Consider the following 15,274-nt stretch of genomic DNA (forward strand, 5'->3'; position numbering starts at 1 on the left):
CAAATCCCCACTCTTTTTTGTGCTAATACATAATTGGGAGTTTATTGCAGATTTTTCTCAAAAATTGTCAAAAACTTTCTTACTTGTACTTAACAGCTGCCACAGCCTTAACTGATGTCAGATTATAGTCCATGATCTATACAGCGAGTAATAAAAAGTCGCATTTACTGTCATGAATAAACATTGCAAATATTTCCAAATTAGTACCACAAACACTTTGATTTTTTTTTTAATTACAAAAAGAATCATGAAATCCTGGAGGGGCTGAAAAGATGTTCAATAATATTATTTAATTTAAAGAATTCGTTGATATATTTAACTTTTTGTGAACAAGTTTTATCAATACATTCTGCCACAAAAGGCCCTTTAAGAGCATTCATGATCTTGATTTAGCCCAAAACAAAAATGACTTTGACACCCCTGGCTTAATGGAAACACCCCTATATTGAAAAAACAAAAGTTTTTTGAGAAAAAACTTTTTTGCACTAGCTTGAGATGGTTTTTCAGCCTTAATGAAGCACTTTTTTCACATCACACAAGTCAGGTGATCAACATACTGGCGAAAAGGACGAAGAAGATGACAGGATGTGGTAGTAGGAGGAGGATGGTTTCTTTTATTAGGCCTATTGGGATAATACTGTTTATTATTCTGATTCTTCTGTCAAATTAATTGGCTTTTTCAAGGCCTTAACATATTCAAAAACTCACCAAAGTTGGCAGATGTGTCCAGCCTGTGTGAAAATTACATATTTTAAGGTCGTAATTTAACAACAGAAACGGCTCCACAGCGCCCCCTGGCAACTTTCAAATTACCCTCCTCATTGACCTTACTTCATTGTAGAGGCATGAAATTTGGTGCCCATATAGAACTCCCCAAGACACATGGAAAAAGCTCTTGCAGCCATGGTTCACACCAAACAGGAAGTCGGCCATTTTGGATTGAAGGCCCGGTTTTCAGGACGTTTTGGTTGTTTGCAGCCTCTGCCTTTGATCAAATTCAACCAATCTCTTGTTGAGTTTTTCAAGAAAAAGTTTTTGCTCTAGGCTAGGATAAGGTCGTTTTTCAGTCGTAACAACACTTTTTTCACATCACACTATTCATGTGATTAACAACTGGATGCTGCTATGTCTCTTTGTCTTCATCTTTACTGTTGCATCACCAACCAGATTGTTGTTCAGGTGAACACCAAGGTGTTCGCTTCTATACTTCCCATGAGAATAGCGCCTTTATTTTGTTAATTAAGTTAACAAAAATCTGCATTTGCATTCCCCACCTCTTAATTTGTTAACCCAGAATTAAACCCAGTGCAACCTCTGCCTTTCACAATTATTAATCTATTAGTAGTCCACATACAAACCAGATTTTCTAGACCAATTAACCTGAGTTGATTAAAGTGGACTAAACAGAGCTGGTGTGAACGCAAACTCATTCAAATGTTTCAATGTTTTTGTTTCCCAAACAAAAATATGTTTTATTCATATTCAGTGTGTCATGTTTTTCATATGACATAACCTCTACATGTCTTTAAAGGATATGTAGACCTACACAAACTAGACTGTCACCTTAAAGGAGGGGTGTCAAACTCATTGTCGTTTTTGGTCAAGTCAAGATCATAAATGCTCTTAAAGGGCCAGATAAAAGCTGTTCACCAAATTGTTAAAGTATCAATGAATTCTTTAAATTAAATAATATTATTGAACTTCTTTTCAGTCCCTCCAGGATTTTGTGATTCTATTTATTATTTTTGCAATAAAAATCAAAGTGTTTGTGGTATTAATATGGAAATATTTGCGATTTTTGCGCTTATTTATTATGGTAAGTGCTACTTTTTATTACTCGCTGAATAGATCATGGACTATAATCTGACATCAATTAAATCTGAAGCAGCTGTTTAGTACAAGTAAGAAAGTTTTTGACAATTTTTGAGAAAAATCAGCAATAAACTTCCTATTATGTTTTAGCTCAGAAAAGTGCTGTTGGGAACCGGGGTTTTTGGTTTTCTTTGTGGAGTTTTTCTCTGTTCGCCTGCTGCTTCATCCTTTATCCACCAGATGGTGTTAGAAGCTGCACACCTGGAGGGGCGTGCCCGCTGACTCAGTCAGCGCACCTGTGACTCATCACCCAATCATCCTGGAACTTAAGAGGAGCAGACTGCCAGTACCTCCTTGCCTGAATGTTTGCCAGTAATGGTACTCTGAGCCTTCTGAGTTAGCTCTCTGTGGTTTCCTTAGAAGACTTTCTAGTAATCGGTTCTTGGTGCCTTTCTTTCTCTCTCTCTCTCTCAAACTCACCATCTTCCTCGCTGCTCTTCAGTGTGCAGATGACCCCGTGTTCCTCCCTCCCTCCCCCAAGGACCAGATCCTTTCACCAACATTTTCATATTGTTCAAATAAACTTTATTTGTCTGATTTCCTGTTCTCCTGGTGTTCTGCATGTGGCTTAAGAAACTGGAACCCATCATGACAGGTGTGAAGATTTGTTGCTTTTGGGTGAATTTCCATGATAATTCTCAAGACACTGGAGACACTGATTTAAATAATTTGGCAGCAAACAGATAAAAACTGCATTGAATTGATAACATATTTCAGCACATTTAGTGTTTAGGCTAGAATCGAAGGGCCACATAAAAAGATGTGGCGGGCCAGATTTGGCCCATGGGCCTCGAGTTTGACACGTGGTTTAAAGTATATTTAATTTTAAAAAAATAAATCTTGCATTTTTTAAAAACTTTCTAGATATTTTAAATGAACTCAACAACCCACACCTCCAGTCAGCTTACCAATAGCTTCAGATTTAAGAAACGTTCCTCCACTTTTTTCCCCCCCATGAATCAAATGCACAAACAAAGATATTTGGAAGATAAAATATTATCTGAACATATTTTTTCAAAACAATTTTGCATGGATCATCTAAATTACAGATTTGTTCCCCTTTTCCCTTTATAACTGTGTCCTTTCAACCAATTATGTATCTTGGATCTAATTAACAACAGAAATAGAAGTACAGGAGTGTCTCTGTGCTGCTGTTATTCCCAAAGCTATCCCAGTCTGCCGGTGGGAATTATAAAAGTCAGAATGAGAACCACCTTCTCACTCAGCAAAGCATGCCCCTGGAAGATGCTCTTGTTTCTCTTTATCTCCTCGATATCATTCATAAAGGACAAATTGAGGACAAACATCAGCATGTCATGATTTATAGCAGCCTCTCCGCTGGGACTGGAGCCAATTTCTTTCAAATCACCTCATGTATGTGAGGGAAGTAGCTTGATCATGTTTCTCAGAGGAAATGGACTCACTTCTGTTTCACTAACAAGGAGAGAAAGAGGAGCAGCAGGGAGAGGTGGACATGAAGCTCATCAATAACGGCTTTACCGGGTATAATTAGTAAATATTCAAATGTGTTAAATGTATTTTACTTGGAAATGATCAAAACATGTTGAGTATGAATATGATTAATAGGATACATTTTGTCTGCTTACGCCATCTTGACATATATACAGATCTGGAAAAAAATACCACTTAATTTTTACTTTTTATAGCTATATGTTTGAGCAAAATAAACATTGTTCTATTTATTCTATGAACTACTGACAACATGTATCATGTTCAGAGCAAATATTTTGTATTTATTTGCAGAAAATGAGAAATGGTCAAATAAGGAAAAAGATGCAGTGCTTTCAGACCTCAAATAATGCAAAGAAAACATATTCATTTAGAAACAACAATACTAATATTTTGACTCAGGAAGAGTTCAGGAATCAATATTTGGTGGAATAACCAGGAGGTTTCCAGTGGGATTCAGTCTTAATTTTTTAAAGAGCTGTATGTAAAAAAACAACAACAAAAACCACAAACTACAGATGAGAAATTATTTCTATTATTTTTTATAGTTGTTACCCAAATAGCTTCTTACTGCTGTTACCTGCTGCCACCTTTAGGAAAATATAAGATATCCAATTTGTTAACTTGTTTACAGTAAATTTAATGTTTATCAGTTAAAATAATATGTCACACTTAAATACAACACTGCATTTCAGAATCCAAAAATTTTTTATTTTAGTTTGCAATCCTGTAATTCTAAAATCAATAGTCATGATAACATTTGTATGATGTAAAATAATTACAAATGACACTAATGATAGTAGTTGCGTTACACACATAGAGTAGCTTAGAAATGATGTTGGGGGGCCCAATTGAAAATCTGCTCAGGGCCCCAACAAGTCTTGGGCCGGCCCTGTTCCTAAGTATTGACATGTACAGTAAGGCTGCTGGCAGAAGGATTCATGTTGTTACAACCTCTTCTGATCCTAACATCTGAAACAAATTCAATGTTTCCTAATTAAGTATGTAATATTGTCAGATTTCTATTATGATTTTTTGTTATTAAAGTCAGATTCAACCAGCTGCTCTGTGCAGAAGACTGCAGGGTTAGAAAAACAGCTCCCTCTTCCTGTTGCCATCAGACCAGCTGGCCTCGCCGCAGCGAGCTGACCACTGGTTGAAAACTTTTTATTAAGTTTTAATGTTTCGACATCAAAACAGTTACGCTTCATCAAAGACATTAAATTTTGTAAAATGTCCAAAATTTTATGTAAAGGTAGCAGCTTCAAATCCAAGTACGTAGTAGTTTATTTTTATGTGAGCGCAGTCTGAAACAGATTACCTTGTTGATATTTGTTTGAAGTCATTGAAGATTTTAAAACATGCTATTTGTTGAGTCACGAGGGAACATCAATGAGAATTATGGATAATTACAAACTATGAAAAAACAGATGGTGTTTCCAGTTTGATGCAGTTGAAAAGCACATTATAAATAAAATGTTCTTAATCATAAAACAACTATTTAAAATAATCTTCATATAGTCAAGGATAGCTGACATTATTTGGTATCTGAAACCTGTAAATGCTAATTCCTCATTAAACATGTTTACACCATGGTTAGTGAATTGACTACTGGAAGTCTCTTTAACAATTAATCAATTACTAAATTAATTGATGATTATTTCAATAAAAAATTGGCACCTCCTGCAGATTTTTTATTTAAGCCTTTTTTATACAGTACTGAAATAAACTATTTATTTTGAATAAGTAAAATGTCAGACAAGAATATATGATAAACATAAAAAAACAAAAAGAAAACTTGATAAAATTATATTAAAATGCAAATAAACAAATAATTCAATTCATTTTTCTTAAATAAGGAAATGAACATTCAAAACTGTACCACTTGAAGAGTTCTGGAAAATGTATATCTATATATACTGTATATTACAGTTTTGACTTAATTACTGCTTTGACTGTGTTGTTCTTTTAGGAATTGGCTTTTTTTGGAGTTTGTTTACTACAGGTAAGAATTAATCAATTACTAAATTAGTTGCAGATTATTTCAATAACTGATTAATCATAATTAATCTGATTAATCGTTTCAGCCACAGTCTCCTTCCTCTTGCTGATAGGCTGCAGCCCTCCACACGACCCCACCAGGATAAGTGTGTGTAAACGACGGATGGATGAAAACCTGAACATCAAGCCCACTCTTCTCAGAACTATATTTAGAGCCACTTATCTTTTTCACTGCGGATGATGTGAATCACAACATTATGTGGCGAATCACAGCAGACAGACTAACGCTCGGGAACAGATCTGCTGGTCATCTTTCCCTCTAATTCCTTTTCTACTCCATTAGATGAAGCTGAGAGAAGGTCCTTGTTGCTCTGCAGGGTCTCATCATCCACCAACCCTCTTATGAGCCTCTTGATATCCACTGCCTTCAATGACACTTTGCTGCACTGAATCTCACTTGCATGCATTAACTAATGCATTCTGACACGGGAAACAATAAACCACTGCTCTTCTGGTTAGATACAATATTCACACCTCTTGAGCTTTCTTTTGTCATGTTACAACCACAAACTTCAATGTATTTCAGTGGAAATGTATGTGATAGAACAAAGGAGAGTAGTGGATATTTATAAAGGTAGAAGGATAATATACATAGTTTTTATAATATATACAGCTCTGTAAAAACAAAATAAGAGCCCACTGCACTGAACCCCATTGAAAACCTCCTGGTTATTCCACCAAATATTGATTCCTGAACTCTTCCTGAGTTAAAACATTAGTATTGTTGTTTCTAAATCAATATTAACTTGTTTTCTTTGCATCATTTGAGGTCTGAAAGCACGGCATCTTTTTTGTTATTTTAACCATTTCTCATTTTCTGCAAATGAATACTAAATTTTTGCTCTGAATATCAGACATTTTGTCAGTAGTTTGTAGAATAAATAGAACAATGTTTATTTTTGCTCAAAGAAATAGCTATAAAAAGTAAAAATTAAGTGCTATTTAATAGGACTGAAACAATTAATCAGATTAATTGTGATAAAATATTCATCCATCTCAGAAAAGTGATTCAAACCCAGGACCTTCTTGTTTCCTGCTCTGCAGTTCTAATGTGGGTTTTTTTTCAGGGTAGATTTAATTGTCCTCCATGGAGATTTAATTCTTGTCAATGAAACAGCTCAGGCACGTCTACCAGGACAGCAGCTGATTCAAAGGTATTGATATAAGTACTTTGAGACCAAAAGTTCAAATTCCAAAGATTAAGTCAGATTGATACTCTTAACAGAAGAAGCTGAAAGCAGCAAAGTTTAACATGTTTCCCAGAAGCAGCTGTTTAAAAACTGCCAAGAGGGGTTTACAAGAGAAAAACCTCTTGATTTATTTCATGTTCAAATCATTGCACTTTTTCTTATTTGAAAACCACAAACCTGTATGTTATTGGTGTTTTCTGTGATAGAACAGTAAATCCAAGTAGGGATTGGCCAGTGGTGTCCAAACGGTGAAAATATACTTTATATATTCCAAAGAGAAATTAAATGTTGTTGTAACTCTTAATTAAAGATTTATTGTAGATAGTGATGGCTGCAGGAAGGAAAGATTACAACTAATTTGAAGAAGCCGTTGACTGAAGACATTCTGTTTTTCTATCTATATTTGTGGCCCCCAACCCAAACGTTATTTCAAGAATGGCACAAATGTGGCCCTCCAGTACAGGCACCTGATGCAAATGGACACAATTTGTAATTTTCTACAGTAGTTTTTTTTTGTTTTCTTAAAATGGGAGGTTAGCAACATCAATTTACTTTAAAGAAAAAAATTACTTTATGATCTATGCTAGAAAAATTCAACAATATGGACACTGCAAACCTGACACCCTTATGTTTAGAATCTTCAATTATCTAAAGATCCCCTTTTTTATAGAAATCTGACTCCGTTGTTTGATTCATTAAATGTTGCTGAATAAGTAAAAACATTAAAATTATTTTGTGTTGTAATTGAAAACAGAAAAAACAGTAGCCTGCAAGTACTTTAAAAGTTTTCAAGTTTGGTTCACAGGAGCCACCAAACTGGTACATATAACAATAATAATAATCCGTTATTTCCCACTGAGTGAGCCATCTCGTCTTCAGAGGATCTTGGCCACTCTTAAATCTCGGAACGTGTATTTGCGCTTTTTGACCCCCAGTCACACGATTGCGGTGTCAGCAGTTGTGAGCTCGATATAAACCACCGCCTCCTCCACTTTCACCCCCTTCTGTGTCAGAGAAACCCCTCCAGCAGAGCCCGCCAACCGCAACGACAGCAAACCAAAATGACCTCCGCTCCTCAGCCCATATTCACCAAGGGAGAGGACTGCAAGCCCTCCTGGCACGACGCTAACGCCGGGTACAATGAGGCCGACACACACCTAGAGATCATGGGCAAGCCGGTCATGGAACGCTGGGAAACCCCGTACATGCACTCGCTGGCGACCGTTGCAGCTTCTAAAGGTAACAGCGGCCGCGGAAGGAATGTGTATTATCGGGCATCGCGTTCTGCCGCGCAGCTTGTCCGATATTGAACTCACACTGCACGAACTTGTCATTTAAAGAGAAAGCAACACAGAATATTCTAAAAGAATGTGGTTTAAAATCACACTTTTTTTTTTCTTGTGTACACTTAAAAGCCGGTCTGACAGAAAAGTGCTGTCAGCTCAGCTGAAAATATAAACGTGCTAATTTTTTGTTAGAACGCTAATGTGTAAGAGGACTATAAAACTACAAAAAGTAGATTTAAAGAATGGAAGTACATGCAAAAACAATTTTTTTGTGTTAGAATATATATAAAAAGTTAATCATTTATATGTGTAAATCTGTAAACTTATTTTCTATTAACCAAAAGAAGTTTACAGTTGCTTTGACTCTGTAATGGTGAAACACATGTTAGTGTGAGAAGCATGGTGCTCTGTGTTGGTGAGTACTGCAGCAGCTGTTACTTCACTACTGGGAAAAGGCCAAGAAATCTGCAGGGGGCAGAGAGCATTTCTACTCACATACTTTCATCTTTGAAAGCCAGACTGATCCAGATGTTTCAAAGAATGCAAAAAAGTTTAAAATTCAAGTTTAACTTGCACAGTGTAAATTATATATTCAGTTTATTTCTTGATTGATGTTGAAATGCATGTAAAATATCTACATTGTAAAGTTTTTTTTATTATTTGGAAGCAAATTCTGTACCTCATCAGAACAAATTTTCTGGAGGTTGCAAAAATATAAGCAAATATAAATATTTCTGATGATCTGAAAGCAATTTAAAGATTTTTCAATCATTAAATAAGAGTTAAGCATTAAGTTTTATAACTATTCCTTGACATTTCTGTGTAACCACTTCCTCTCAATGCCCTACAGAGTAATAAATCACACATAAAGTAGAATACTGACAATTTTGCTGGGTTTTGTAAATGTTGTACTAGCAGGGAACAGATGAAAAGTTTGGTTCTGTTTGTCTGACAGGCGGTCGGGTTCTGGAGATCGGTTTCGGCATGGCCATCGCTGCCACGAAGGTGGAGTCCTTCCCCATCGAGGAGCACTGGATCATCGAGTGCAACGATGGAGTATTTGCCCGTCTGGAGAACTGGGCCAAGTCTCAGCCTCACAAGGTCATTAAGCTCAGTCAGTTCAGTGATAACTGAGAATGGAAAGTTGGTAAAATAAGGTGCTAGTGAGCCTCTTTTTTTCCCTCCTGCAGGTCGTCCCTCTGAAGGGTCTCTGGGAAAACGTTGTTCCAACCCTGCCAGACAATCACTTTGATGGTGAGACATTTCCTGACGCAACTAGCCATAAATATATAAATTACTGGGAATAGGAACGCTGGAGCAGAGCTAGGCTCCATGGACGTTTTTATCTGTAACCTGTGACATCATGAACTAAAATGAAAGCATGCCTTTAGAGAAGAAATGATAAAAATGAAAGAATAAATAAATAAATTGGACTGCATGATGCATGCTGCCACCTCTGCCTTCTCTTTCAGGTATTCTCTATGACACATATCCTCTCTCAGAGGAAACATGGCACACTCACCAGTTTGATTTCATTAAGGTAGGTGACTGAAAGAAGCTAAATTTCTAAGCTGAACCTGCAGCTGAAGCTCTCCAGCCATTTTGTTGGTTCTATTTAAAGCTAATGGTAAAAATAACGATAATTCCTATAATTATTTTATTTTTTAAATACAGCAGCAGAGGTTTGTTTTACATTTTAGTTCATTTTTTGCACAAAATCATTCTTAGTTTATGAGATATCAGTCTGCTCAGTTCAGCCTATATTGAGCTCCTTTGAAAAGCATTAGTAGAGCTTCCTGCACAACCATCAAGAATGCAGCAAGTGGTTTCTGGATACGAAATCAACAACTAAACACATGTCTTTTCCAGTAGCCATAGGTGATGGGCTGGAGTTGCTAGGTAACAGCGCAGCCCCCGTCGATTGTAACTCAACAATTGGAATATTTTTGAAATGGCTTGTTTTTCAGACACCAAAAAATATTAACATATTGCCCAAAAACAAGTTTGGCCGGTTTATAGAAGCAGTCGAGACCTAAATGAACGTATAAAAACATGCAAAATGTGACTTTTGCATAATGTGTCTCCTTAAGGTCTCTTCAGTTTTATATAATTTCAGTTTAGTCAAATACATTTACAAACAGCTTCTGTCTTAGCTGTGTTTATTATGTTATTATTGAGCTGTAGGATGAATTGTAGTCGGAGCCCAATGAGACCCCAGACCATCTTATTCTTTTCTTTTTTTGTCTATGAAGGGAAAATTGACCGTGTGGTTTCTTTACCTGCAGGGTCACGCTCACAGGATGCTCAAACCTGGAGGCGTCCTCACCTACTGCAACTTGACCTCCTGGGGTGAACTGCTCAAGGAAAAATACGACAACATTGAGAAAATGTTCCAGGTTTGTCACCTTGATGATCTAATCAAAATCAAATCCTCCATGTTTGGACTCTGATTGTCGTCCGCTTCTCTACAACAATTCCCCTGAATTACCTCCCATGATGCAGCTACGCAACCGAAACATAAAAGCAGTTTTTATAAGACAATTTGGTCGTATAAATTCACTACATACTTTAGCAGGACCCTCATATTAAGCCAACTCCAACTCCAGGGCTACGATTCTGCAGCTTTTAGATGGTTAGAGCTCCAACTGATGAGTATTTTGGAAATCGATTATTGTGACGGTTAATTGAATAAAACATTTGGCACATTCTGCCGATTTTTAATTTGACTAGTTTAGCCTTTTTATACAATATTAGGAACACATGAAAATACAAATCAACAAATCAGTTCCATTTAAATAAGAAAATAAAAATTTTACTGCCTAAAATGCAATAAAAGCTTTTCTTTAGTGTATTCTTGATCATTTGTGAAAAAAATATTTTTAACATCAACATTTGAAAAGTCCAGCCTTTTATTTTTGAAATATCAATCCAGTGTGGGGCTAGTCTGTTTATTTCTTTTTTTTTTTTGATTAACCGATTAATAATTGATTTGTAAAATGTGCTTAATATGAGTTTTATTTTTCATTTTTACAGAATTTGAAACAGCTGACATTAAAACAATGTCACTTGAAGAGTTCTAGGTTAAACATATTTACATACAAAGAAGGGTTTTTATATCTTAGTACAAAATGCATGTATTTGTAAAGTTTTGATTTAATTACTGCACTGTTCTTTCAGCAAATGGCTTTTTTTTAGTCTGTATGCTCAAGTTAGGATTGATTCTAGATTAGTTGACGATTATTTCTACAATCGATTCATCATGATCAATCCGATTAATTGTTCCAGTCTTAAACTTGACGCTGAAGAGGTGATGCGATAATTTGACTCAGCTGCGTTGGAGCAGACATGCATCTAAAAAAGTTGGGGACGTAGCTTTGGAAAGCTGTAGTTGGGGGATCTCTGCTTTTAAAACATGCAAATCATAATTATCATTAGTGATAATGATAATCTTTGTTTTACGAGGGACAATGCACAGCTCAAACATAAATGTCACCATTTGAGTTTCTGCACCAGATTATAGCAGAAGCTAATTTGCATCTGGATTCCTTTGGACATGCTGATGCTTCCAATGCAACAACTATTATCACAAGTGGAAACATCACTGAGTTCACCTGAGTTACCTGCTGCTGTCATGTCAAGGTTTCTGCCGATAAACCGGATTGGACCGCACGCCAACCGCCTCTCTCTGTCTCTGTTAATGATTTTCAGGAAACCCAGGTGCCCCATCTGCTCGAGGCCGGCTTCAAGAAGGAGAAGATTAGCACCACCACCATGGACATTGAACCACCCATTGAATGCAAATACTACTCCTTCAAGAAGATGATCACTCCCACTATTGTGAAAGAATAAAGGACGAAGACGCTGCTGCTCCAGCCTTTTTATATTCAGATGTGCCTTTTGTCTCCTGCCAATCACGCATTTCACTGTACAACGTTTTAATAAAACAAACTCCATCATGACTGCATTTAATCTTTTTTTGTATTTGTTTAGGGTTACAACTAATGATTACTTTAGTAATCAATTATTCTATTGGTTATTTTTCACGATTAATCAATCAATCAGATAAAAAAAGAATACATTTTTCATTTGACCACTTTTATAAAATCAAAAATTCATAAAGGGGAATAAAGGGTGGATGTGCTGAACTTACAGAGAAGGGCTGCAATTAGCGATTATTTTAATTATCAATCTATCATCCATCCATCCATCCATCCATCCATCTTCTTCCGCTTATCCGAGGTCGGGTCGCGGGGGTAGCAGCTTCAGAAGGGAGGCCCAGACTTCCCTCTCCCCAGCCACTTCTTCTAGCTCCTCCGGGGGAATCCCGAGGCGTTCCCAGGCCAGCCGAGAGACATAGTCCCTCCAGCGTGTCCTGGGTCTTCCCCGGGGCCTCCTCCCGGTGGGACGTGCCAGGAACACCTCACCAGGGAGGCGTCCAGGAGGCATCCTGACCAGATGCCCGAGCCACCTCAACTGGCTCCTCTCGATGTGAAGGAGCAGCGGCTCTACTCTGAGTCCCTCCCGGATGACTGAGCTTCTCACCCTATCTCTAAGGGAGAGCCCAGCCACCCTACGGAGAAAACCCATTTCGGCCGCTTGTATCCGCGATCTCGTTCTTTCGGTCATGACCCAAAGCTCATGACCATAGATGAGGGTGGGAACGTAGATCGACCGGTAAATCGAGAGCTTCGCTTTTTGGCTCAGCTCTCTCTTCACCACGACGGACCGGTACAGCGCCCGCTTGACAGCAGACGCTGCGCCAATCCGCCTGTCGATCTCCCGCTCCCTTCTTCCCCCATTCGTGAACAAGATCCCGAGATACTTAAACTCCTCCACTTGGGGCAGGACACCCCCCCTGACCCGGAGAAGGCACTCTACCCTTTTCCGGCTCAAGACCATGGCCTCGGATTTGGAGGCACTGATCCCCATCCCGGCCGCTTCACACTCGGCTGCGAACCGCTCCAGCGAGAGCTGCAGATCACGATCTGATGAAGCCAAAAGGACCACATCGTCTGCGAAAAGCAGAGATGAGATCCTAAGGCCACCAAATCGGATCCCCTCAACACCTTGGCTGCGCCTAGAAATTCTGTCCATGAAAGTGATGAACAGAATCGGTGACAAAGGGCAGCCCTGGCGGAGTCCAACTCTCACCGGAAACGAGCCCGACTTACTGCCGGCAATGCGGACCAGACTCTGACACCGGTCATACAGGGACCTGACAGCCCGTATCAAAGGGCCCGGTACCCCATACTCCCGGAGAACCCCCCACAGGGCTCCCCGAGGGACACGGTCGAACGCCTTCTCCAAGTCCACAAAACACATGTAGACTGGTTGGTTATCAATCTATCAGCTGGACTTAAAAAATGCCACTTTGCAGATTTTATACTTAAGCTTTTTTAAACAATATTAGAAATAAAGAAAAAGATGCAAATAAACAATTCAATTTCTATTTTAAATAAAATATGCATTTTATTGCCTTAAATTCAAAAACAGCATTCTTTTAGTGTATGTTTGATCATTTGTAGCAAAGGATGCATTTGAAAAACTACATCTAGCACAGCCATTTCTATTTAATTTAATATCAATACAATGTAGGGCTGATCTGTTGGGTTTTTTTAAGTAAATGATTAATAATTAGGAAAGGTGCTTAATTTTTTTAATAGAATTTGAACAAGGTGAAGTTGTTTTTGTCACTTTAGGAGTTCTATAGAGAAAATATTACAAATATTTATTTTCTTAAATGCAAAATATATTTTTTATATAGTTTTGGTTAAATTAATGATTGATTGCTAAATTAGCTGACGTTCACTTCAATAATCGATTAATCACGATCAATTATTTCAGCCCTATATTTGTCATAGCTGATGTTATTAGATTTTCTTCTGTCAGAAAATTCGTGAACTGGTTTTAATTTCCTGTCTAGTAGAAATACCTCCAACATCAGACTCACCTGTTTCCAGGTCTTACATCACCCAGCACGCCTCCTGTCATGAATGCACCCACTCCAAGTCTAAGCTGTGAAATGATTACTGATGGAATGGGACAAAAACATGCTTTGTTGCAGTTATAATGCAAGATGTTCCCCGTCTGCAGTACTTGTGTTATTTATAAACCTGAAAACAACAATGCTGGCTCAGTAAAAACCTTCCCAGGGTGGAGATTTCAAATGTGGTTTTAAACGCAAACAAGAGTTTGAATGGGACGTTTCTGAAATAAAAATCTTAAATATATAAATGAGGTACTATCTATAAATCTGCACAAATATGTCGGTGAATATTTTTGAAAATAAAAGCGAGATAAATTAGGAAATATTTTTGCATAAATACCTACGTAAATATGAGTGGTGATGTAAAGGGTTAAAATAAAAATAACTATGAAAAATGCCCATCAAGCCTGCAGAAAATGTGGTAGATTTACCATGAAGTGATTCTTCTGACCTTCCACAATGGCTTACCAACGTCAGCTGAAAACGATTCTTGTTTTTAAAATAGGTTTAGACCTGCACCTAAGGATTGTTTTAGTAGTCGATTATTATTCTGACGATTAATGGAGAAATAGGATTTTAAAAAAAGGCTCTTCGCCTGCCACATAAAATCCTAACAAAACACATTGAAGTTTGGCTGCAGCATGACAAAGAAATGTACGCGTACGAATAGTTTTGCATTTAAATACCGTCACTTAAACTGTCTGTAACAACCGAGTATAGGACGGATGTCTGAATTTATGGTTGGAGGTAAGTGTAAGGTGAGATTAAAGAGTGAACACGTAGGAACAAGTAACCACCTGGCGAGGAGCCATTAATCATTAGACGGATGGATGATGCAACAGCAGACTGCTCTCTGGTGGGAAACCACAGCTGCTGGCGGCTCACAGATCTGAATCAGGACTGCGTGTTCATTTAAAGTAATATATAACAGGACAAGGGAGGGAACTGTAGAGAATATGTCTGAATTCAGTTCAATTCGGCTGATTCAGTGATGATGCATTAAAATTGCATTCAGTAACAAAATGCGGTTCTGTTAAAACCATAAAGAGTATATTGTCTGATATGTTCGCAGCTGAAGAACCAGAGCAGCCAGGAGCAATAACACAAAGTGAATGCATGACTCATAAACTCTCCCAACAACAAATGTAAGTGAATATTTGTAGGTTCAAATGCGTGTTGCATAAATAAATCTTCTACTTTTACAATGATCAAGCATGCAGTGAAGCATCTATGGCTGAAGATGCTAGATTCTAGAAAATGATTTTCATCGTTAACTTTTCTTTTATGGAAGTTAAAAAGTGCAAGACTCTAAAACATAATCAGGGTTTTTACATATGTTACTGACTCAACTCATGTAAGACTTTCTAAGAACTTAAAAGACCATTATGAATGGAATTTAACTGGGTAAA

At 37.5% G+C, this 15,274-nt stretch overlaps 1 protein-coding gene across 1 annotated transcript; it reads left to right on the forward strand.

The window, feature by feature from the left end:
• Window positions 1–7,549: 7,549 nt before the first annotated feature.
• gamt (guanidinoacetate N-methyltransferase) lies at window positions 7,550–11,843 on the forward strand. Its single transcript, XM_005800850.3, has 6 exons — window positions 7,550–7,832; window positions 8,835–8,980; window positions 9,070–9,133; window positions 9,352–9,419; window positions 10,165–10,275; window positions 11,588–11,843. The coding sequence occupies exons 1-6, from the start codon at window positions 7,655–7,657 to the stop codon at window positions 11,726–11,728; spliced, it is 708 nt and encodes a 235-aa protein (XP_005800907.1). The 5' UTR covers window positions 7,550–7,654; the 3' UTR covers window positions 11,729–11,843.
• The last annotated feature ends 3,431 nt before the right edge of the window (window positions 11,844–15,274 follow it).

This window comes from Xiphophorus maculatus, chromosome 9 (assembly GCF_002775205.1).
Source record: "Xiphophorus maculatus strain JP 163 A chromosome 9, X_maculatus-5.0-male, whole genome shotgun sequence".
NCBI lineage: Eukaryota > Metazoa > Chordata > Actinopteri > Cyprinodontiformes > Poeciliidae > Xiphophorus > Xiphophorus maculatus.